Source organism: Capricornis sumatraensis, chromosome 20 (genome assembly GCF_032405125.1).
Source record: "Capricornis sumatraensis isolate serow.1 chromosome 20, serow.2, whole genome shotgun sequence".
NCBI lineage: Eukaryota > Metazoa > Chordata > Mammalia > Artiodactyla > Bovidae > Capricornis > Capricornis sumatraensis.
The window spans coordinates 45,488,974-45,514,492 of NC_091088.1; the positions used below are offsets into that span (position 1 = coordinate 45,488,974).

A 25,519-nucleotide genomic window follows, 5' to 3' on the forward strand; every position below is an offset into this window, starting at 1 on the left:
TGGTTTTTCCAGTAGTCATGTATGGGTGTGAGAGCTGTACCATAAAGAAAACTAAGTGCTGAAAAATTGATGCTTTTGAACTGTGGTATTGGAGAAGACTCTTGAGAGTCTCTTGGACTGTAAGGAGATCAAGCCAGTCCATCCTAAAGGAAATCAGTCTTGAATATTCATTGGAAGGATTGATGCTGAAGCTGAAGCTCCAATACTTTGGTCACCTGATGCAAAGAACTGACTCATTGGAAAAGACCCTGATACTGGGAAAGATTGAAGGCAAGAGGAGAGGGGGATGGCAGAGGATGAGATGGTTGGATGGCATCACCGACTCGGTGGACATGAGTTTGAGTAAACTCCGTTGTTGGTGATGGATAGGGAAGCCTGGCATGCTGCAGCAAAGAGTCAGATATGACTGTGGGACTGAACTGAACTGTTTTACACACCACACCACACCACATCTTCTTTATCTGTTTGTCTGTTGATAGAATTAGATTGTCATAGGTTAATTGACCATATGTGTGTGGGTTTATATCTGGGCTCTCTATTCTGTTCCATTGATCTATATGTCTGCTTTCTATTCAGTTTTATTGATCTATGTGCTGGTACCACACTCTTTTGATTAGCTTTTTAGTATGGTCTGAAATCAGGGAGTGACTTTGAGCTTTGTTCCTTTTTCTTGAGATTGTTTTGGTTATTTGGGGTTTTTTTGGTCCCAAATAAGTTTTAGGTTTACTTGTTCTAGTTCTTTGAGAAGTGTCATGGGTATTTTAACAGGGATTATATTAAGTCTGTAGATTGTTTTGGATAATATGGGCTTTTTGACAATATTAATTCTTCCAATCCATGAATACAGGATACGTTTCTACTTATTTGTATCATTTTCTATTTCTTCATCTTTGTCTTTAGTTTTCCTAAAGAAGGATAGGTCTTTCAATTCCTTCATTAAGTTTATTCCTAGGTATTTTAATCTTTTTAATGCAATTATAAATGGAATTGTTTTCTTGATTTCTTTTTAAATTGTTCATTATTAGTGTATAGAAAAGCTACAGATTTCTATATATTAATCTTATATTCTATAATGTTACCAAATTCATTTATTAGTTTGAGTAGTTTAATGGAAGAGATTTTAGGATTATTTTTATATAATATCATGTCATTTGCAAATACTGACAGTTTCATTTCTTCTCTTTCAATTTAGATTCCTTTTGTTTCTTTTTCTTATCTGATTTCTGAGGCTGGAACTTCTAATACTGAGTTGCATAGAATTGTCAAGCATGGGCATCCTTGTCTTATTCCTGATTTTAGAGAAACAGCTTTTAGCTTTTTACCACTGAGTATTATATTAGCTGTGTATTTATTGTAAATGGGCTTTAATGTGTGGAGATATGTTCCCTCTATACCAACTTTGTTCAGAGTTTTTATCATGAATGGCAATCGAATTTTGTTGAATGCCTTTTCTGAACCATTTGAGAAGCGATCGTGTGGGGTTTTAACCTTTGTTTGTTAATGTGGCATGTCACAGTGATTTATTTGTCTATATTGAATCGTCCCTTCATCCCTGGAACAATCCCACTTGATCTTAATATATGGTACCTTTTATATATTGTTAAATTTGGCTTGCTAATATTTTGTTGATGGTTTTTGTATGTGTGTCCTTCATAGATATTGGCCTGTAATAGTCTCCTGGTTTTGTTTTGTTTTTTTGACAGTATCTTTCTCTGGCTTTTGTATCAGGGTAATGGACTCAAAAGATGAGGTTGGGAGTGTTCCCTCCTGTTTAATTTTTTGGATTAGTTTGAGATGGATAAGTATGTTTGATAGACTCTTCTTTATATGTTTGATAGAATTCCCTGTGAAGCCATGCAGTCTGGGACTTTTTTTCTCTTAAAATTTTTTGATTACTAATTCAATTTTGACACTAGTAATCAATCTTTCAGATTATCTATTCTTTTCCTGATTCAATCTTGAAAGACGGTATATTTCTGGGAATTTATCCATTTCTTCTAGGTTGTCTAATATGTTAGCATATGACCATTAATAGTATTCTCTTACAATTGTTTGTATTTCTGTGATATCAGTTGTAATTTCTCCTCTTTCATTTCTTGTTTTGTTTATTTGCATTCTCCCTCTTTTTCTCTTAATGACCCTGGCTAAAGACTTATCAATTTTATTTATCTTGGTGTCACTGATTTTTTTTGTTGTTTTTCTCTATTTTATTTAGTTTCTCTCTTATATTTCTTTTTTCCTTCCTTCTACTGATTTGAGGCTTTGTTTGGTCTTCTTTTTCTAATTCATCTAGGTAATAAGTTATATTGTTTATTTGGAATTTTTCTTGTTTCTTGAGGTACTCTATTATATTGCTATAAATATCTCTCTTAGAACTGCTTTTGCTGTATCCCATAGATTTTGGAAAGCTGTGTTTTAATTGTCACTTATTTTGATGTATTTTGATGCTCTCTTTTTTGGTTTCTTCAGTGACCCATTGATTTTTAGTAGCATGTTTAGTCTCCATGTGTTTGTATTTTATCCATTTTTCTTCCTGTGATTGATTTCTACTTTCATACTGTTGCAGTTGGACATGATGCTTGATATAATTTCCATCTCTTAAATTGGTTTAGACTTGTTTTGTGACTTAGCATGTGATCTGTTCTGGAGAATGTTGCATGTGTACTTGAAAAGAATGTATATTGTGCTGCTTTCGAATGGAACGTCCTGTAGATGTCTATGAAGTACAGCTAGTCTGATATGTCATTTAAGGTCAGAGTTTCTTTATTGATTTTCTGTCTGGATGATTGGTCCACTGATGTCAGTGAGATGTTCAAGTCCACTACTATTATTATATTATTGTAAATTCCTCCCTTTATGTCTGTTAATATGTTTTATGCTTTTATATCACAGAACGAACTCCTGACCACTCTGCCCTACTGCCTCAAAATGAATAACCAGCATCTTCTATATGTGCTAGGCACTATATGTTATTTTAAACTTAGCAAGCATAGAGTGATGTGAGGATAAAGACAATAATAGGAGTTAAGAAAGCCCACAACTAGTTAGAGCGGCTGGATTGTTACCATTCAGACCTGTTGGGCACAAGGACACATTAGAATAAAAAGTCATTTGTGAGAAATGCCACTGACTTAGATACAGCAGTCTTCCTTTTATCTGTACCTCGAAATAATGATTACAAGATATAACATAGAAAAGGTATTCCATGACTAAGTAAGTTTGAGAAACACTGGGTTCCATATTGTTTGAAAGGTTTATTTTGCTGTTAGATGGCTAAAAGTCTTTCATATGATAATGAGTATTATAAATCGCTAAGAGGGAGTCTTCCCCTTGGAGATATCCTTTAGAACTAATATTTAGTAGAATTGGCTATGTGAATCACTGGTAAAGATTGTCAGGACACTAATTCAGAGGCTGAGGTGATTATCATAGGCTACAAAGTTAGAGTAGGCTTTTTGAGAGCAGAGCCTTGAGTTGGATCTTGCAGAATGGAACTTTTGGAAAACAAAATTGGGGTTTCATTCAAGGCGTGGTTTGTTTAGAGCTCCATTACTGGTTCAGTTTGGCTTGAAGTAAAGGGTTCATGTAGGAAAATAAGGTTGGAGATGTGGATTGAGGCTGAATCTTCTCTCATGTCAGAAGACCATCTAGGGTTCAACTGAGCCAAGGGATCTTCAGATATAATGAGTTAGACCAGAAAGAGGTTAAGTCAAGGTGAAAATATAGTCTTGGAAGGACAGGACATGTACCTGTAAAAGTAAGCCATACCCAAGGATGTGAGAAGCTCAAGAAGGCATTACAAATCCCAAGCATGTAAGTTGCTGAGTGGGACAGAGGCAGGGAGGAGCAATCAGTCAGGGCAATCTTAGACATGGCTGGCAAGGCCCAGAGTGTGGGCAGTCCAGGACTTTTCCCAGCTGGTACAGAGAATCCAGGCTGATGACTGCTGTCCTTTTCGCATAGCCTTCTGGGAATGGGTGACTCTGGGATGGCAAAGGTTGGTGGTCAAAAGGAGGTGGGAGGCCCACGGGTAAGGCTTGTACATATTAAGTTCAGAAGTAAAAACACTAGGCTTAACCTCAGATTTTCTTTTCTTCATGCACAAAACCAAAAGCTTCTCATTGCAGATGTTAAATGTGTTAATATGTGGCATTTAATATGATTATTTTTGAATTCTAAAATAGGAACTGAATTGGGCACAAGGCATATTTTTACTATTAGGAAGATAGGGATACACAGATATGATATCTTTTAAATAAATGAGACTAATTTTGTTTATGTTGTATGAAAAAAATCTCCAGGAAGGGGACAATATTTGCTTAGTATATAAATGATGCTTATAGCATCTGTAATGATTTTATCTTTTCTGTACAGTATTTAGGTTTTCTTCTCATGATAGTATTTATTAGCTGATTCTTGATAATTTTTGCAAATTGAAAAATGAAGTCATGAATTTTTCCTAATGTCTTCCTTAGAGTTTTTCTGGTAGAAAGAGCAGAACTCAGTATCTGTTATAGTGAATTATTTATTGATATTAAATTTCCTTTTTTCCTACTTAGAGACCCTGATAGTTTTATAGAAATACAGTTCTTGTGAGTGTAATGCAATCTTACCTTGTAAATTACTTTTGAAGTTATTTGATGGGAAAATTTTATAACATTAGCTTCTTGACTCAGATGTGAGCTATGAGTATTTTGCACCGTTGAGATTTTGGTTTTATGATTACAGGTAAATGAATTCTATGAGGGAGCTGGTAAAAGATTTATGGAAGAGATGAGATCTGACCTGAATGTTGGAGGAAGGGTAAAATTTAAGAAAGGAAGAAGAATGTTTCCAATTGGTAAAGTTATGAAAACAAAAGAGAAAGTGTTAGGTTCATAGCATATTAAATAGCAATGAAACGATCAGTTTGTCTGGAGCCAGTGGTCATGAAGAATATAAGAACTGAGATTGAGGAGAGTTGGCATGTCTGGGCTGCCCTGGCAACCTGTTATGCTACGGCTGACTGTCTCCTACAGTGTGTTTCTGTAAACATTGGATCTGACAGGTGGCAGTGTATGTTCCCTGCAAAAAGGGAATTTTGCAGTCAAATAATTTTGGGAAATACTGGTTCAAGAGACTGTGACTCTCAAAGGGCAAAGTGCAAACAGTATTTCCCCATGACCAGAGACCCCTTTTCCCACAAAATCTATACTGGAGTCAGTGTTCTATGGATCCTAGTTTGGTAAGTGGTACTGAGGGTTTCTGAGACTCAGTTCAGTTTTGGATCAGGCACAGGGTGTGTTCAGGGTGTTTCAGAAAGATTATCTTAGCATCCGCTTGTGGATCAAGTTGGAGGAGGATGCACAGAGGTGGGATGGGTAGTGCAGGTCAGGCAGGGGAAATTCGCTAATGCAGGGAAGGTCAGGAAACTGAACATCTGCTGACAAGTGGAAGGTGTGCTGTGTGAGGGTGATGCTGACCTGAAACAGCCAGGTGATAGTCGGAAAGCAACGGAAATGGCAGATGTGAGAGATGCTCAAAAGAAAGACACCAAAGTGCTTTTTGGTAGACTGGCCATTGAGGGTGAGACATGGTGAAGAATCACATGTCTTCTCAGATCTGAACTAGAGTGACTGGGAGGATTATGACTTTAATAGGAACTGGCAAGCCAGAAGTCCTGGGCTTTACTCCTAGCTTTGCCAATAGCAAATGTGACCTTAAGCAAGCCATTTCATCTCCTGTGGCATCAGTTGCCTCGTATACCGGATAAGGATGTTTGGGTAGGGCATGTTGATCCTTTTTGGCTAGTAGGTTATGATTCTCTAGTCTGACAAACTCTGCGCTCCTTAAAATCAAGAAGTGCCTTATCCTTATCTGTACCCCATGCATAGCACAGTACCAATTAATGGGTGGATGAAGGAACAAATGAACAAATGGAAATCAATTTATGATGATGAATTTGGTTCTGAACAGGCTGAATTTGAGATGACACTAGATGTCCAAATAACTTTGAAAATACAGTACTTAGTTTGTGGGATAGGAATCAGGTCTGGAGGCAAGCTTTGTGAGTATCCTTTGGAGGTCTTCACAGAAGGGATGAAGAGCGGATGGAAATTCCAAGATAAGAACAGCACGGAAAGAAATTTGCAGCAGGCCTAAGATAGCCCCCAGGTGCTCACCTTTAGAGACCCTGCAAAGAGGGGAGAGGCTGTTAATTCACAGAGAAGGAAGGCCAAGAGGAGAATCAGCTGACTGAGAACTCATCAGGCCATCCTGCATATCTTTCTACCCTATTATGCCTTGTCCATCACCATTTTCTACTGAAGGATCTTCTGAATATTGCTCATGTATAAGATCAGTTGTGCCAAATGGCCACTATTTAATTTCTGACGGTTGAGCTATGCATCAGTGATTAGTTTTCTTTATTAGGATGTGATTCTTTTTAATTAGTTTCTTGATATGATCTGCGTTCGCAATAGAAGCGGAGATGATTAAAACCAAGCAGTGTCACCTACTGATCTAACAGTCAGGCTCTAATTGATGGCCTGTTCAAAAAATAAAGTTAAAGATTGATGTAGGGGTTTAGAGACCACCTTGCTTTCTGTTAGGTCCTTCAGCCTCTTTGTCCACTAAGCAAGGATATTTTCTTCAAAGGAGGTAAACTTAAAAAATAAGTTTAAAAACCAAAAAGAAAAAAAAAACGTACTTTAGGGTCTGAAAATAAGTAAGAAATGATATGCCTATTTTCTCAGACCTTTGTCTGGTTCTTTAAATGCATCAGCTAAAATAGAGGTTAGTTTAGCCCTTATTGTGTTCCTTGCATATTGAGTGTTTTATGGGAACATTGTTCCTATTTTAGAGGCTCTTTCAATTTAAAGCAAGTAGATTCAAGATTAAGAGATAAATCATTGTCCAAGAATTGTCAAAAGGTGGTGAGGGTTTGAATTTAAATCACATTTTGTTTATATGATCTTGTGAGAAGTAGTTTGACTCAGTGCTGTAAGAATGATCCAGAACTCTGGAACTACAGGTTCTTACACTATAACCTTTTCACCGCTTGACAGCTGTTTGGTTCCACTGTCTCAATTCATTTTCTGCTCATCATGCTCATTGAATATCATTGCTGTAGGGTCTGTTGGCAGAATCCTGGGGAGTTATGCCTGGGCATCTTTGGATCTGGTGTGGTCACAGAGTGTAGAAGTGGAAGTTTGTCTTTTGAGAGACCCCAGACATGTTCATTGGTGGAAGAAGGGTATGGGCAAAAACACAAGAAGTAGGCAGTTTTGGGCAAATACATGAAAACTGGATGGAAGGGATTTTTTTCAACTTAGTTTGTAATTTATTGATATTCTAATAGTAATCACTGATATTCTAATAGTAACAAAAATTGTTGTTTTAGTCATTAAAACATGTTGTGTATTACTGCTATTTATATCAAGTTCCTCATGCCAGTTCTTTTGATAACATCTCTAAATACTAATGTACTTAACCTAAAATTTCCCTTTATTCCTTACCTAGGGAAGGCACTAGGTTCTGTAGAATACTGATCATTCCTCAAGCCACCTGCATCCACACAGGTTTCTTTCCCCTTTGGGAAAGAATCACAAAATTGAGTCTATTATGGAAGTTTTGTGCCTTCCAGAAAAACAAGTGAAATGGACTACTTTCAGAAATGTAATATTCTATTTTACTAGATGGACTCTAGCTGTACAGAATTTTGACAGTCTTATTCTCTAATTTCCTTTGCTTATGTCTCTTGAGTACCCTGAGTGAGAGAGATTTAAAGACAAAAAACACAATTCTGAGAATTGAGAGGCAGAAGAATATTACAGGGCAGAAAGAGAGAATTAAGCTTTGGATTTCCATGGGCGTCTAGGAGTCCTCTGAGAAATCACAGCATAGGTGTGGTAGCCTTGCTTCTGAACTCTGGTACTGCTAGCTCAGGTCACACTTTTAAAATGCAGCAATTTTCTGAATGTTGAACACTAGATATTTTCTCAAAAAGAAATGTCTGAGAATTTAAAGATATTTGCCCAAACTGGCTCTAACTGATTGACTGACTGACATCAGGGATGACACTTCTGCTTCTTTTAGCAAGTGTCTTCCATCAAAGCAGACTTCATCCAGTATTCCTAGGAAGCTTCAGCTTAATTTAACTAAGTCTTTTAAAGGGAGAGAAACTTGATAATTTCTTTATTACCATTTAAGAAACAGTAAACCATGCTTTGTCGTCACCTAAGCCTGCAGAAAACAGGGGATTCAGCAATTCAGACTTTGAAAGCACTGCTCAAATTTAGTTTACTTTATTTTTCTCGAATTGGCATAGCATGTGAGCTCAGCAGAACTAGGTTGGGTGGGAGCCCAGATGGCTAGCAAAGAGGAAGGATCGAGCTTTTTACTGCAAACCCCTTCCACTTCTTGTACCATTAGTCGTGAGTCACATTGCAAACATGTGGGCGCTGACTTCTTGGAAATGGACACCGGAAAGGAGAAAAGAGGACAGGGATGTGCTGAGACAAACTGTCCTTGACAAGTCATGGCTCTTCCATCAGCATGGTTTTCCCATTCTTCACCCTCCCTTTATTATTGTTCATCCTCTCAGATCTTTGTGCTCAGCTAAATCTTTTCCATTTGTGCTGGTATATTCACTGTTGTATTTGAGAACCAGTGGAGGTAGAAAGTCTTAGGGAAGTCTTAGAACCATCAAGGTTCCTCATGGCTTCTTAAATAAATTAAGATCCTTCTTTGTTGAAAGTGACGCAGGTCTGGCTCTTTCCAGAGGAATGTAGGAACATCACCCACAGCTACCTCAGCTCCACAAAATCCCACTGGAGTTTTTGCTGTACATGGGTTGGAGTATCTCACCCAAGAGTGATCTTTTGTGAAACATTCTCTGAGAGCTGGCCAAATCTTTTTTTTTTTTTTTAAGATTTTTTTTTTTTAGATGTGGTGGACCATTTTTTAAAGTCTTTATTGAATTTCTCACAATATTGTTTGTTTTATGTTCTGGTTTTTTGGCTACAAGGCATGTGGGATCTTAGGTCCTTGACCAGGGATGGACCCCACACCCCCTGTGTTGGAAGGTAAAGTCTTAACCACTGGACCTCCAGGGACATCTCCCCAGGATAGCCAGATCTTAAAACCTTGTCTTAAAAACTTTTCTGGTCAGAATCAAAACTTGCCTAAATTCACAGTTTCCTCTCCCAGGAGATATACTGAAAGAGAAAAATCTCTTTGCATGCTATGTGCCAATTCAGTCTTTTCTTTCAATGATAATTAGAATAGTTTACCTTTAGTTTTTAGCTTCTATTTTTTCTTATTCTCTTTGAGACACTTCTATTAATATTTGCCCCAGGTGACAATAAAGAGAACCTTCCATTGATCTGGAAGGTTCTAACAAGGTCATTGTGGATTATAGTTGCTAATCAGTGCTTCTATTTTTTCTCTTATTGTCTAATAGAAATTTGACTTTAAGGGGATATTTTTATTTCCCAAGAGAAATTCTTTAAATTTTTCTTAAATATGATAAGATAGCAGAAACCATTCTACCAAAAGAATATTTCCATTTTGGTAGAACCTTATGGAATTCATGGCACATTATAGCTGCTCTTAGAGTCATTATTCAGTAACCTTGTTCTGAATTGGCTGTAGCCTGACCCAACCAGGACAGCTTGGTGAAGATCCTCCAGTGCACTTCTCAAGAGCTGCACCATGCTAATGTTGACTTTATCATTCATAGGAACCTCCTGCAAGTCACCTTCCAAAGTACCTGAATGTTTGAGTATGCAGCATGTCCTACTATGTCCACTGGATGAACACCAGGTCCCACTGGCTTCAATTAAGCCTGATTGTTGGTTGTAGTGTTTTAAAATTTCTCCTGGCAGTTTTTAAAAGCAGAGGCCTCACGTTTTGTTATGATTGCAGCAGGGTTCAGGAAATTAAAGAAAAAAGTACTACAGAATCCCAGCTCTGCCACTTAACTGTTGATGCAGCCTTAGGTGAGGTACTTAACTTCTCCTTGCCTTGGCTTTCACATGTTTAAAATGGGGATAGTACTACTTCACAACGTTGTAAAGACTGAACTAGATAGGGTATATCAGCACTTAACACAGTACTGGGAACATGAGCTCTCACTTAATAGCAAATATAATGGTTTGAAGTTAAATACAACTCACTCTTAAATTGTGTCTAATCTCTTGCCAGATTAGAGAGTATGATTGGAAAGTGTAACATTTGAGTGGGCAAGTGTTTGGATTATTTTTCTAAATGTAAGTTGGGAATTAAAATGCAGCTATTTTATGATAAATATAGGCAGAGTCATATTATAAACTACTTTCCAGATAAAACAATGTATCCATGTATGTATGTATGTATGTATGTATGTATGTATGTATGTATGTATGTATGTATGTATGTAAGCTCAGTTGCTCAGTGATGTCCAACTCTTTGCAACCCTATGCACTACAGTACATCAGGCTCATCTGTCCATGGGATTTTTCAGAGAGGAATACTGGAGTGAGTTACAGCCCATTCTTGTACTTTTGGCTTTGATTTTCAAAATTTTTGAAGAAATAATTCTTCATTGGAAAGAAGGAAGGAAAGAGATGGGTAATAGGAGGGGAAAAGGTGATTTTAAAGTATTTTATTTTTATCTAAAGATTTTCAGTAGAGAATTTTTAAGTCAGTTCAGTCACTCAGTCATGTCCAACTCTTTGTGAACCCATGGACTGCAGCACACCAGGCTTCCCTGTCCATCACCAACTCCCAGAGTCTGCTCAAACTCATGTCCATCAAGTAGGTGATGTCATCCAATCATCTCACCCTCTGTCATCCCCTTCTCCTCCTGCTTTCAATATTGCCCAGCATCAGGGTCTTTTCCAATGAGTCAGTTCTTGGCATCATATGGCCAAAGTATTGCAGCTTTAGCATCAGTCCTTCCAATGAATATTCAGGACTGATTTCCTTTAGGATTGGCTAGTTTGATCTCCTTGTTCCAAGGAGTCTCCAAGGGACTCTCAAAAGTCTTCTCCAACACCACAGTTCAAAAGCATCAATTCTTTGGCACTCAGCTTTCTTTATTGTCCAGCTCTCACATCCATATATGACTACTGGGAAAAGGAAGCTTTGAAGAGACGGACCTTTTTTAGCAGAGTAATATCTCTGCTTTTCAATATGCTGTCTAGGTTGGTTATAGCTTTTCTTCCAAGGAGCAAGTGTCTTTTAATTTCATGGCTGCAATCACCATCTGCAGTGATTTTGGAGGCCCCAAAAATAAAGTCTGTCATGGTTTCAATTGTTTCCCCATCTATTTGCCATGAAGTGATAGGACCAGATGCCATGATCTTAGTTTAATAATGTTGAGTTTTAAGCCAACTTTTTCACTCTCCTCTTTCACTTTCATCAAGAGGCTCTTTAGTTCCTCTTTGCTTTCTGCCATAAGGGTGGTGTCATCTGCATATCTGAGGTTATTGATATTTCTCCTGGCCATTATTGATATTTCTCCTGGCCATCTTGATTCCAACTTGAGTTTCATCCAGTCTGGGATTTTGCATGATATACTCTGCATATAAATTAAATAAGCAGGGTGACAATATACAGCCTTGATGTACTCCTTTCCCAATTTGGAACCAATCTGCTGTTCCATGTCTAGTTCCAGCTGTTGTTTCTTGACCTACATACAGATTTCTCAGGAGGCAGGTAAAGTGTTCTGGTATTCCCATCTCTTGAAGAATTTTCCAGTTTGTTGTGATCCACACAGTGAAAGGCTTTGGCATAGTCAATAAAGCAGAAGTAGATGTTTTTCTGGAACTCTCTTGCTTTTTCAATAATGCACCGGATGTTGGCAATATGATCTCTGTTTTCTCTGCCCTTTCTAAATCCAGCTTGAACATCTGGAAATTCTCACTTCAGGTACTGTTGAAGCCTAGCTTAGAGAATTTTGAGCATTACTCTACTAGTGTGTGAGATGAGTGCAATTGTGCAGTATTTTGAACATTCTTTGGCATTGCCTTTCTTTGGGATTGGAGTGAAAACTAACCTTTTTCCAGTCCTGTGGCCACTGCTGAGTATTCCAAATTTGCTGGCTTCTTGAGTGCAGCATCATGTTTTACGAATTGAAATAGCTCAGCTGGAGTTCCACCACCTCCACTAGCTTTGTTCATAGTGATGCTTCCTAAGGCCACTTGACTTCGCATTCCAGGATGTCTGGCTCTAAGGTGAGGGATCACACCTTTCTGGTTATCTGGGTCATGAAGATCTTTTTTGTATAGTTCTTTTGTGTATTCTTGCCACCTCTTCTTAATATCTTCTGCTACTGTTAGGTCTGTACCATTTCTGTCCTTTATTGTGCCCATCTAAGAGGAGAGTGAAAAAGCTGGCTTAAAACTCAACATTCAAAAAACTAAGTTCATAGCATCCGGTCCAATCACTTCATGCAAATATATGGGGAAACAATGGAAACAGTGACAGACTTTATTTTGGGGGGCTCCAAAATCACTGCAGATGGTGACTGCAGCCATGAAATTAAAAGACACTTGCTCCTTGGAAGAAAAGCTATAACCAACCTAGACAGCATATTGAAAAGCAGAGACATTACTTTGCCGACAAAGGTCCGTCTAGTCAAAGCTATGGTTTTTCTAGTAGTCATATATGGATGTGAGAGCTGGACTATAACGAAAGCAGAGCACTGAAGAATTGATGCTTTTGAACTGTGGTGTTGGAGAAGACTTTGAGAGTCCCTCGGACTACAAGGAGATCCAACCAATCCATCCTAAAGGAAATCAGTCCCAAATATTCACTAGAAGGACTGATGTTGAAGCTGCAATACTTTGACCACTTGATGCCAAGAACTGACTCATTGGATAAGACTGTGATGCTGGGCAATATTGAAAGCAGGAGGAGAAGGGGACAACAGAGGATGAGATGGTTGGCATCACCAACTCGATGAACATGAGTTCGAGCAGACTCTGGGAGTTGGTGCTGGACAGGGAAGCCGGGCATGCTGCAGTCCATGGGGTTGCGAAGAGTCAGACTTGACTGAGTGAACTGAACTGAACTTGCATGAAATATTCCCTTGGTATGTCTAATTTTCTTGAAGGATCTCTAGTCTTTCCCATTCTATTGCTTTCCTCTTTTTGTTTTCACTGATCACTACGAAGGCTCTCTTATCTTTCCTTTCCATTCTTTGGAACTCTGCATTCAGATGGGTATATCTTTCCTTTTGTCCTTTGTCTTTGGCTTCTCTTCTTTTCTCAGCTGTTTGTAAGTCCTCCTCAGACAACCATTTTGCCTTTTTGCATTTCTTTTTCTTGGGGTGGTCTTGTTCCTTGTCTTCTGTACAATGTCATGAACCTCTGTCCACAGTTCTTCAGGCACTGTGTCTACCAGATCTAATCTGTTGAATCTATTTGTCACTTCCACTGTACAATTGTAAGGGATTTGACTTAGGTCATACCTGGATGGTCTAATGGTTTTCCCTACTTTATTCAATTTAAGTCTGAATTTTGCAATAAGGAACTCACGATCTGAGCCACAGTCAGCTCCCAGTCTTGTTTTTGCTGGCTGTATAGAGCTTCTCTCTCTTCAGCTGCAAAGAATACAATCAATCTGATTTTGGTATTGACCATCTGTTGATGTCCGTGTATAGAGTCATCTCTTGTGTTGTTGGAAGAGGGTGTTTTCTGTGACCAATGTGTTCTCTTGGCAAAACTCTGTTAGTCTTTTCCCTGCTTCATTTTGTACTCCAAGGCCTAATTTGCCTGTAACTCCAGGTATCTCTTGACTTCCTATTTTGCATTCCAGTCCCCTATGATGAAAAGAACATCTTTTTTTGGTGTAAGTTCTTGAAGGTCTTGTAGGTCATCATAGAGACATCATAGAGAATTTTTAAAGGTCCTATTTAATCATTGCCAATATCATTTTTTAAGGAGATCATTTTAATGGGATAGCCTTCTCATGATCGTATTACTTGCTTATCATGAACCAGTGGCTGTATGTTCATAAATAGCTTTCAAAACATCTCTAAACTGTCCCTGTCAAGACACTTGGTTGTTCTTGTCCCAGAAGTTCCATTCTCAGAAATATTTAATATTTGGGCCAAAAACACAAACATAGCAAATTAACTTTAAAGTTGAAAATTCAAAGGTGATTTTTTCTAGCAGGTCACTTGATTGATAAGTGAAATGTAGTGGTGGTTCTGAGGGGAAAACAAAAGATTTAAGACCAAGAAGGAAGATTATTACAGCAAAACTGAAGGCCATTTTGCCAATTATTTTCAACAAACGAGATAATGGGCATCTGCAGATTATATTCTACATTCTCAGTCTCTCATTTGGAGCAGGAAAATGGACAACAATGGGAAAGGAGTCATTTGTGGAAGGCAAAGGGGAACAGCAGGGGGTTCTGGGTGATGAGGCTGGTTTCACAGGCCTGGGAGGAAACGATACTGATGTCAGAACCAGAGGGGAACATTCTGAATGTTTTGGCTCTCAGAAAGAAACTTAAGAACTGAGCAATAAAGAAAGAAAAGTTCTTTTCAGAGATGACATAAATGACATGGTAGTTAACTTCAGAAATGTCTGAAAAGTAATATGAAATGTATCAAAGATACATCAGTAAAAATGGGATCATCTTAGGCTGATGACCTGTTTCTGGTATTCGCACTCTGATTTGGTAGGAAATGCTGTAGTGAGTTTTGCTGTTAAAAAAAAAAAATTAAGTTCTTTAACTTTTAATTCCAGCTGAACAATAAAAGTGTCCTTCTACATGTTCCTAACTCCTTGATATGACCTTGTGTGAGAAGCATCCCTCTGTGACAGAAAACTGAATGACCAGACGTCTGTTTTTACAGATAGACTCAGCACTCTTAACGCACATTAGCTGCTACACGCCCAGGAGAGGCTTTAGAATAGGATTTGTCCTTGAATTATCTCCTGGGGCTCAGTAAAAGCTGTAAATTACTAGCAGATGTCGTAGACACAATAAAACCACTGCAGCCTAGGATAAGAAAGCAAGGTACCCACAGTCGCATTCGCCCAGTCTGAACACCCGGTGGGCTCAGATTCTCTTGTATTGGTCTTCCCTCGCCATGCAGAAGGCTTTCTCAGCCTCCAAGCCATCCATATCAGACAGTCTGCCCCTGGATCACATCCAGATGTTACTGCTCCTTCCTCTGGGAGATTCTGATAGCCTCTCTGGAGCATGTCTGTCCCACCTTTTCCCAACTCACCAGTTGGAGGAAGGCATGGCAGCCCACTCCAATATTCTTGCCTGGAGAATCCCCATGGGCAGAGAAGGCTGGCAGATTCTAGTCCATGGGGTTGCAAAGAGTCAGACATGACTGAATGAGTAAGCACAGTCTGATAATCAGACTTCTTTGAAGATGGGGTGTGCAAAAGTGCCTCTGGGATAATACTTAAGTGTATTCCCTTCTTGTGTGCACATGGGCCCTGGATTTTCTTGCTTGAATAATGTTTTTGAAAGTGGTTCAGACCAGTCCAAACCATAAGACTTGAATTTATCCACAGGTACTGAGCTTATCTGTCTTCTAGCATATCCTTTTTGGGGTATATCCTACCATTTTGGTGAGGCTTTTCCAGTAGAGATTTTATAGGGATCCAAGATGGCCTCTGTGGTCAAGCAGTTCGAATGGGAACAGGTTAGCTGTATCCATTCTACACTTCCAAACAAAGCAGAGCCTGATCCCTCTAGGGGAATGCATTTGTCTTGTGGGTTAGGAGTAAGCCCAGGTCTTCAACCATTCTAAGATGGACTACCTACTGATATACCACTGAATGGGTGAAACATCTTTTCTGCTTGGCCTCTCTGCTCATTCTAGCCACAAACGTTCCCAGCACCCCATATCACCAGAATCCCCACAAATCAAAATGGGCCAGGTATTAACTATCTATCAAAAGAGAGCAGATACCAGTTACAAGTTTGGAAAAGGGCTACAGTGAGATGCCCAAATAAGCGAAAGTGCTTAGGACTTCCCTATTCCCTGCATGATCTCCAAAGTCCCTGTCAGATCTAAAACTGTATGACTTTTGGGTTCCAGTTGAGGTGAAAGTGGCAGAAATAGGTTGCAAAGATGAATAGGCAACTGCCAATAACTACACATTGTGCAAACTGAATGGATACAACCAATTCAATAAAAATGTTGAACACGTACTATGAGCCACCTCTGGTTTAGGTGCTGGAGATAGACTAGCACCCACCCTCATGGAGCCTGCATCCTAGTGGGTTGAAGGGATGTGAGAGCTCCCAGGACCCACGTGACCCCCACAGCCCTCACTGCTCCTTCTTGGAGTCTCTGTACCCTTTATTCTCCTGAAGCAGGGGCATACAGCCTGAGAAGCACACTCACCAGACAGTTACCTTCAAAAGCAAACACAAATTGACTCTACTTTTCTCTTCCTTGCCCTCTTAGTTGATATCTGCATTTTAAACCACTTTCATGTCTGCTTAATTCTTTATTCCAGCATGATGTTCATGTCAAGTCAAAACGGGAAAAGAACATGCATGTGAGATTGTCTGAAACTGGATCCTGATTATTTATCGTCACCTTCCTTAGTTTTTTATTTAGTTGGAAGGACTGGTTATACATTTTTGGATGTGCTTATCACTGATACTCTACTTGGCCTTATTTATAAAAACCATAGAAAAAAACACATTCTCTTCCCTAATTTTTCTCATATTTTCATCTTAGTCATTCCAAGTGGCAAAAGAATAACATCAATCATAGCAAGCCGTTATTTGCACAGCTCTTACTGTGTACTAAATGTGGGTCAAAAGCATTTGAGCTCATGATCCCTCATCATGGAAACCCTTTGAGGCAGCTGCTATAACATGTCCTTGTACAGCCCTGAGAGGTTACATGGTTAGTAGAAAATATTTTTCAAAAAGGGTATCTCAAGGGGATTCTGATTTTGTCGTATGTTGCATTACAGTTCCAAACCTCAGTCTTCTTATGACGACTTTTGAGTAGTTTGAGTTAAAATGAGAAATAATATCACACAGGATCAGAACCAGAGTTCTGAGGCAGAATCATTCTGCCTCAGACCATTGCTATTTTCACAAAATAAGAGTATTTCCTTACGCTGTCACCCAAAGGTTCGGAATGTGGTTTCTCCGTCAAGTGAATTAGATACTTCTTTGCATGTGAAAAGCAGTATCTGGATATGTAGCTAAAGAACAGATAGCACTTATCACTATATTTTAAGATATTTGTGAACATTTTTATCATCCTTCTAAGAGATGAGCTCCATGCAATCTTAGACCTTGCCTTTCTTAATCTCTGAAGCCCAACGCTGTACACGCATTGGCATACAATGAATGTTAGTTGAATCTACAAACTTTAGAAAATGCCCTAAGTACTCTAGCTTCCTTTAGTAAGTAATTATAAATCCATTTACTCACTGAAATGATCTTTGAAGCTTTTTTTTCCAGCTTTTATCACCTCTTGACAAGTAATAGAAATTTCCTATCTATTGGGTAAAGCTGTGCTTTCTTTTATTTTTTGTCAAAATATTTCCTTCAAATTTCCTAGAGTTATATTAACAGCATTTAAAAGCAGGGTCTTCCCTTCATCATATTGTTTTTTAACGATTCTTTCATGTTTTTAGGAAGGCGACGTCTGGCCCAATTCATCAGCTGAAATCACTGTGTACTTTAATCCCCGGGAAGCCAAGCTCTACCAGCAGACCGTCTACTGTGACATTTCAGGTAAAGACGTCCTTCATGTGGTAAATTCAGGTTACCAAGTGCCCAGAGCATAAAGTGATAAAGTGCTGTGTGTGTGAGAATATTGGGGTTTATGTGCAGTACATGATATCAGGAGGAGAATAATAGAGGCAAGTTATGTACTTCATACTTCTTTCTAGAACAGATCAAACTTTGAAGTACCTTATAACTGTGGTGTGCTGGGTGAGGATGGAAGACCACGGATCTAGGTTACCCCTTCATTTTTAGAGCAGTAAGAATATTAGCTGGAATTCTCTTGCTTTTTCTATGATCCAAGCAAGAGAATTCCAACTAATATTCTTATTGCTCTATAAATCAAAGAATAATTTGGATCATAGAAAAAGCAAGAGAATTCCAGAAAAACATCTATTTCTGCTTCACTATGCTGCTGCTGCTGCTGCTGCTGCTGAGTTGCTTCAGTCGTGTCCGACTCTGTGCGACCCCATAGATGGCAGCCCACCAGGCTTCCCCGTCTCTGGGATTCTCCAGGCAAGAACACTGGAGTGGGTTGCCATTTCCTTCTCCAATGCATGAAAGTGAAAAGTTAAAGTGAAGTCGCTCAGTCGTATCTGACTTCGCGACCCCATGGACTGCAGCCTACCAAGCTTCTCTGTCCATGGGGTTTGCTAAAGCCTTTCATTGTGTGGATCACAACAAATTGGAAAATTCTTCAAGAGTTGGGAATACCGGAACACCTTACCTGCCTCCTGAGAAATCTGTATGCAGGTCAAGAAGCAACAGTTAGAACCGGACATGGAACAGCGGATTGGTCCAAATTGGGAAAGGAGTACGTCAAGGCTGTATATTGTCACCTTGCTTATTTAACTTATATACAGAGTACATCATGAGAAACACTGGGCTGGATGAAGTACAAGCTGGAATCAAGATTGCCAGGAGAATATCAGTAACTTCAGATATGCAGATGACACCACCCTTATGGCAGAAAGCAAAGAGGAACTAAAGAGCCTCTTGATGAAAGTGAAAGAGGAGAGTGAAAAAGTTGGCTTAAAACTCAACATTCAGAAAAATAAGATCATGGCATCTGGTCCCATCACTTCATGGGAAATAGATGGGGAAACAGTGGAAACAGTGAGAAACTTTATTTTTGGGGGCTCCAAAATCACTGCAGATGGTGACTGCAGCCATGGAATTAAAAGATGCTTCCTCGTTGGAAGAAAAGCTATGACCAACCTAGACAGCATATTCAAAAGCAGAGACATTTCTTTGCCAACAAAGGTCTGTCTGGTCAAGGCTGTGGTTTTTCCAGTAGTCATGCATGGATGTGAGAGTTGGACCATAACAAAAGCTGAGCACTGAAGAATTAATGGTTTTGAACTGTGGTGTTGAAGGAGACTCTTGAGAATCCCTTGGACTGCAAGGAGAGCAAACCAGTCAACCCTAAAGGAAATCCGTCCTGAATATTCATTGGAAGGACTGATGCTGAGATTGAAGCTCCAATACTTTGGCCATCTGATGCAAAGAACTAACTCATTTGAAAAGACCCTGATGCTGGGAAAGATTGAGGACAGGAGAGAAGGGGATGACAGAGGGTGAGCTGATTGGATGGCATCACCAACTTGCTGAACCTGAGTTTGAGCAAACTCCAGGAGTTGGTGATGGATAGGGAAGCCTGTCTATGGGGTCGCACAGAGTTGGACATGACTGAGTGACTGAACTGAAGAATATTAGTAGCAACAGTAGTATTTGCTCAGTAGTAATAGTATTAGTTGCTCAGTCATATTTGACTCTTTGTGACCCCATGAACTGTAGCCCTCCAGGCTCCTCTGTGTGTGGGATTCTCCAGGCAAGAATGCTGGGGTGGATTGCCACATCCTTCTCCAGAGGATCTGCTTGACTCAGGGATTGAACCCGGGTCTCCTTCATTGCAGGCAGATTCTTTACTATCTGAGCTACAGGGAAGTCCTAGAGTAAGAATATTACTGACACAAATTCTCACAATGTTATGTTTTATTCTTTTTATAGTATTTGGATAGTTAATTTTTTTCCTTTTTAAGTTTTTATGGGAATAATGCATGCCAAGTGAGATGGGAAGGTAGCCTGGCAGTGGCCAGAGCCACAAAGAGGGTGTACTGGTAGGGTGGCAACCTGATGGCTTCAGGAGACTGGATACATATAGAGGAATTAAGCAAAAAAAAGTAAGTATATTGAGGATAACAAGAGCTAGTAATTTTCACTCAGAGAAGGGAAATAGAGATATGGGAAGGAGAAAGCCTAAGATGAGCCCTTTGTTATTGGAATGGAATGGTAGATGTCATCTTAGTTAATACCAGCAGTAATAGAGCAAATCAACCTCATATAGCACCTGCTAGGATGAGGTGGAAACACAGCATCTCTTCAGTGATATTAAATACTTACTTGGGTCTAATCACAAGGAAGCCTCAGAGTAACCCAAGTTGAAGGACAAAACATGATGCCATCTGGGTGCAACATGTAAGCCTGGGTTGGATCTTTTGCTACAAAGGAGATTATTGAGAGCAAAGGAATATATAGAAGTTCTTAATACTACTAAGGAGAATTTTATGTATTTTAAAAATGTTTCAGAATTTTAAAAAAGCTGATATCAATAAGTAAGTAAAAATAGATTTAGTAAGATTATAAAGCTAAATAATAGTCTTATTTCTTCAGTACTGCTTTCCAAGAAGTACTTTTAGCTGTTTCCTGCTTATATGGTTATTTGTTGATTTATCAACTTCACATACTACTTTTGAGTCCTCAATATAAAAAATGAAGATTTAGTTCACTTCTATCTTCTCTACCCCTTCCTGGACTTAATAGATTATAATTTACATGCAGTAAAATTCACGCTTTTTGGATATACAGTTCTGTGAACTTTGGCAAATGTAAACAGTGATGTAGCCACCACCAAAAGCAAGCATAGAATATCTCCACCACCCAGTAAAATTTCCTCATGCCCCCCTTTGCAGACAGTTCTATCCCACACCTTAATCCCTGGTAACTCAATTACTTTTATTATATTTATTTTATTTTATGAGGTTTATGGTCTTAAATAGCCTTTACTTATATGTTTAAAACCATAAATTTGTGTCCATCAGCCCTACAATATCCTTGCATGAGCTGTCTGCCCACTAGAATTCTCCCTCTTCTGTGAGCTGTTCTGCTTTTGTGTTGTCATGGTTGATAACCACAGTCAAGTCTGTTTTGTCTACATAAACTTTATACACTGGGGGGCCAAACTGTACTCTGGGATTACATTTTATCCTCTATTGGTTGAGTGTTCTGACCTTAAGTTGCTCAAAGAATGTCCCTAAGGTCTGAATCTTGTAGATTCTCTTTCTTGACTGTCCACCACCTTCTCACAACTATATCTCATTTTAACTCACTTCATAATTGAATTGACTCTTCCATACACTTTTTGGTATTTTTCCCCCTGTGGTTTCTAATTCCTCATTTTTAAAATTTGTATCTAAATTTAGGGTTCATGCTCTCCTTCTCCTTGAAGATATTTCCTCAGAGCCCATCAGCTCTCTGTTCTAACTTAGATCATTTACTTACTGCACAGTTTATATCCAGGAGTTGTTTTTTTTTTAAATTTCCATGTGCATTCCATTATATCTTTTGACTCTCAGTTTACTCAAGTAATTTCCTCAGAAGGGGTACCTAGATGGGAAACTTTGATCCTTGCATGCAAGAAAATGTCTTATTCTCCCTCCATACCCACTTGATGGGCTTTTCAGGTTGTGCTACAGATAAAGAACCTGTCTGCCAGTGCAGGAGACTTAAGAAACACAGGTTCAATCCCTGGGTCAGTAAGATCCCCTGGAGGAGGGCAGCAAACCACTCCAGTATTCTTGCCTGGAGAATCCTATGGACAGAGGAGCCTGGCAGGCTACGATCCATAGGGTTGCAAAGAGTCGGACACAACTATAGCGGCTTAGCATGCACGCATGCACCCACTTGATAGTTCAGCTGACTATAGAATTCTAGGTTCAAAATAATTTCTCCTCAGAACTTTGAAGACCTTGTGCCAAATTTATTATAAAAATTCAGAAGCTTGAAGTCACTCAGTTCTCATTCTTTTATAGGTGGCCTGGTATTTCTCTCTCATATTTTCTAGGGTTTTCTTTCTGTATTTGGGATCTGAAATGTTGTGAAGGTATGTCCAAGAGTGAGTTTTTCTAGTTCATTCTCCTCAGCTTTCTATGGGCCAAGTCTGATTACTTGTATGTTACTTCAGCTCTGGGAATTTTTTTTAACATACTTTCTTCCATCTTTTTCATTTTATTCTTTGGGAAATTTTAATGTTCCAAAGGTAAACATACAGAATTGATCACCTTTTGTCAAAGAACAAGATTTCAGTCCTCAAACATGAATAGTAAATGATATTAAACACCATTTAAAGCTATTAAATAAGGATCCCTAGGGAAATACATTTCTGACATTTATTAGTCAGAAAAATCCAGGTAGCTTGTATCTTGCATTCATAGGACTCCTTCCAGTGTTTTCTGGTCTGTGATTGTCTATTTGTATATAAGAATAAGAAAATGGGCTTAGTTCTCAGGATAGCTTGTGCTACTTACCTCTTTGTAGGTCTCCCAGGAATATGGCTGTGGTGGTGATTTTAAACTTGGAGGGAGAGTAATAAGAGTGCACAATCATTAGTATCCCCAAGTGCAAAAATCCCACCATTCTGTTATTACCAGCATGTTTCCAGTCCATATCTATACAGTCACTCTTCTCTTTGTGTAGAGGGGTCAGGCAGTTTAGAATGTGGGCTGCCCAACCCAAGACTGTGCCATTTCCCACTTACCCGAGGTGTGTGTCCTTTCCTGATGATATTTCCCTCACCTCCCCTGGATGTAGCCATCACCTTGACTTTTACGATAGTCATTTTCTTGTTTTCGTGTATTACCACCTATGTTTTCATTCCTAAACAAAACAGTATAGTTTTACCCGTTTTAAAAAATTTTGTGTCTTACACTGTTAGTACTTGAAATCTAAACCCACTCAGTAAATACTGATTAAATGAATGAGCAGGTAAGTGAGAAAAAAGTGAATGAATGAGTGAATGAATCCTAGTTTGACCCGATCTCTCCCTTGCGCATGGACGCAGGATTCTCAAGACAGCACTAGGATTAATGTAGAATGCTACAAATTTCTGGACTGACCTGTTTCCATGCTTCAGAGCAGCATCATCTACCCCAGACCTCTTAGTGGATCTGGAGGAAATGTTGGTACATCAGTGTTCAGACATAGGCTGGAAATGGTCCAGTGGCCCCCACATCACAGGTGCTGAGATCTCCCTCCCATCGATGGCTCCCCTGGGATGTCGTCGTGCTTGGCCTTATTCCAGGGGGCTGGCTGCTCTCCAGGAGGTTCCCAAACATTACATAACTAATTGTATTTATCTATTGTTTTCTTTGCAATCCTGAATTCTGCCACAGAATTCACATCCTGGGTAAAGTGAATGGTATAATTTTCCATCTGCATGACATTCTTTTTTATTTTGTTAGTGATTTATTTAAAGATATGATTGCCAGGAAAGGGTTTTGTTTGCATAGTAATTCCATATTATCTTCTCTGTAAATTCCATGCAATTCTGTGTGTCTTTTCAAGGGCTGGTGCTGATTCCTTACTATTATCTTCAAAGGGTTGGTGAAACCTCCCGATTTTAGGTCACTAAGAAATACTTCTTAGGCAAATAGAAAAGCTCCTTCCCTTGCTTTAATTTTGTTTTCATACGTGGTTTGAGCACATAAAAGGAGAAACATGCAGATATGCTTTTCCTCGTACTGTTTTGCAGAAATGACAGCATACTTTACACAGTAGTTTTAACACTACTTTATAAATGCTTCTTAGAGATTATTCCACAACACTAACAAGTTTAAAAGGGTCATTCTTTTTCATGGATGTATAGGAATTCTTTGAATTTATATACCAAATTTTACTGTTAACCTTTTGTCACTGAGAAATAGAACACAGATTCAGAACTGTACATATTGTGTGCTGTGGTAGCCAGAGTAATGGCCTCCCCAAGATGTCCATGTCCCCAGTATCTATGGATATTTTACATCGCATGGCAAAGGGGAATTAAGGTAGAAAATGGAATTTAGGTTACTAATGAGCTAACCTTAAGGTACAGAAAATGTCCTGGGTGACTCAATCAATAATAATCACAAGGGTCCTTAAATGTTCAAGAGGGAGGCTGAAATATCAGGCTCAGTGTCAAAATGCTGCCCTGCATGAAAGATTATACCAACCATTTCTGGCTTTGAAGCTAGAAAGGCCAAAGAATTCAGGCAGCCTCTAGGAAATAGGTAAGGCAAGAAAAGGTGTTTTCTTTTAGACCCTCTAGAGAGGAACACAGCCCTGCCAACACCTTGATTTTAAGCCAGTGAGACCCATTTTGGATTTGGACCTACCAAACTTTTAAGAGAATAAGTTTATGTGTTAAGCCACTAAGTCTGTGGTAGTTTGTTGCAGCAGCATTAGAGAACTCATATACATGCAAGTACAGTGTAACAAATAGTCACAGAGCATACATTATGTAATTGCCACCAAGATCAATAATAGAATATTTCGAGCCTTCATTAGGCTCCTGTGTGTTCCTTCCCCGTCAGACTCCCTTCGCTCCAGCTTCCCTCTAGGTAATCATGATTTTCTCCTTCACAATCATTATCTCCTTGCTTTCACTTATGGCTTATATTCCTGTGTATGGTAGCTAAATATTACAATTTCGTCCTGCCTGCCTTTGGAATGTACATAATTGGAATCAATCTACGTGTCTCACCCACGTTGCTGCTTGTAGCTCTAGCTGCGTTTCATCTTCACTGTTGTGAAGTATTCCATTATGTGAATGTGTGTTCAGAGACAGGAAGTAGCAGGGAAGGCCGACGTCATTGGTCTTGAGGGAGGCCTCTTGGAACGCGTGAAATTTAACCCCCATCTCCAGCTGCAACTTTTTCTTCGTTTGAAAGCTTCTATAACTGGGCAGCATGAGTACAAAGATGCACAAAAGCATAGCTCCTGCCCTCAGAAAGCATAGAATGCAGTGGGGGGAACTGACACAGAAACTAACAGTTATGTCATGCCATACAGGGAATGAGTGAAAATTATTGAAAAGAATAGCTCTGTCTTGCAGTTTGCATGGAAGGTCCCAGAGAAAGTGACCCTTGAAATATTTGTTAGTCAAGTGGAAAAAAAAGGAGGGCCTCGGCATGACAGGCAGGGAAACTACTTGTGAAAACACAGAGAAACACTATGTAAAAATATGACGAGCATGAAATGACAAAGAATTGTAAGTTCTTAGGGTGTGAATCAGAGAGAAACCGAAACTTAGGAGGGGACAGGCAGGGGCCGGAAATGAAGCTGTAGGCTGGTGTATAGTAGGTGGGAACCAGTTCTCAGAGGCCTGCCCTTGACTGGCCCACTAAGAAGCTCAGACTTCATCCTCAGGGAGCAGGGAATCCCTGAAGGGCTCAGACCTGAATATGGCAAATATAAGATCATTAAAACCTTTTCAGTTAATTTGATACTGAATTTTTTTCATTTAAAATTTTCAGATTTTCTTAGAAGTGGTTAAACCTGTATATTAGATATTTATAAATACTTGCTGGTGGTTTGATCTAGGTCTCAAAGCTGATCTTTCATCCATCTTGACTTTCCTGTGGAATGTGAAAGTACCTAATTTAAAGATTACCCTTAAAAAAAAAAAAACAAACTCAAAGGGAAACCACACATATTTGGTTTGAATCACCATATGAGAACTTCAAAGGAAGTAACACTTCCTGATTTAAACTGTGAAATATATTGTTAGAGA

General features: G+C 39.1%; 1 protein-coding gene across 1 annotated transcript in view; it reads left to right on the forward strand.

Annotated features, from left to right (window-relative positions):
- LOC138095922 (hydrocephalus-inducing protein homolog) overlaps positions 1-25,519 on the forward strand; it is a 152,891-nt gene that overhangs the window by 62,157 nt on the left and 65,215 nt on the right. Inside the window, exon 9 of the mRNA XM_068991891.1 lies at positions 17,604-17,703. Coding sequence (XP_068847992.1) covers positions 17,604-17,703 — 100 coding nt within the window. The remainder of the gene's footprint in view (positions 1-17,603; positions 17,704-25,519) is intronic.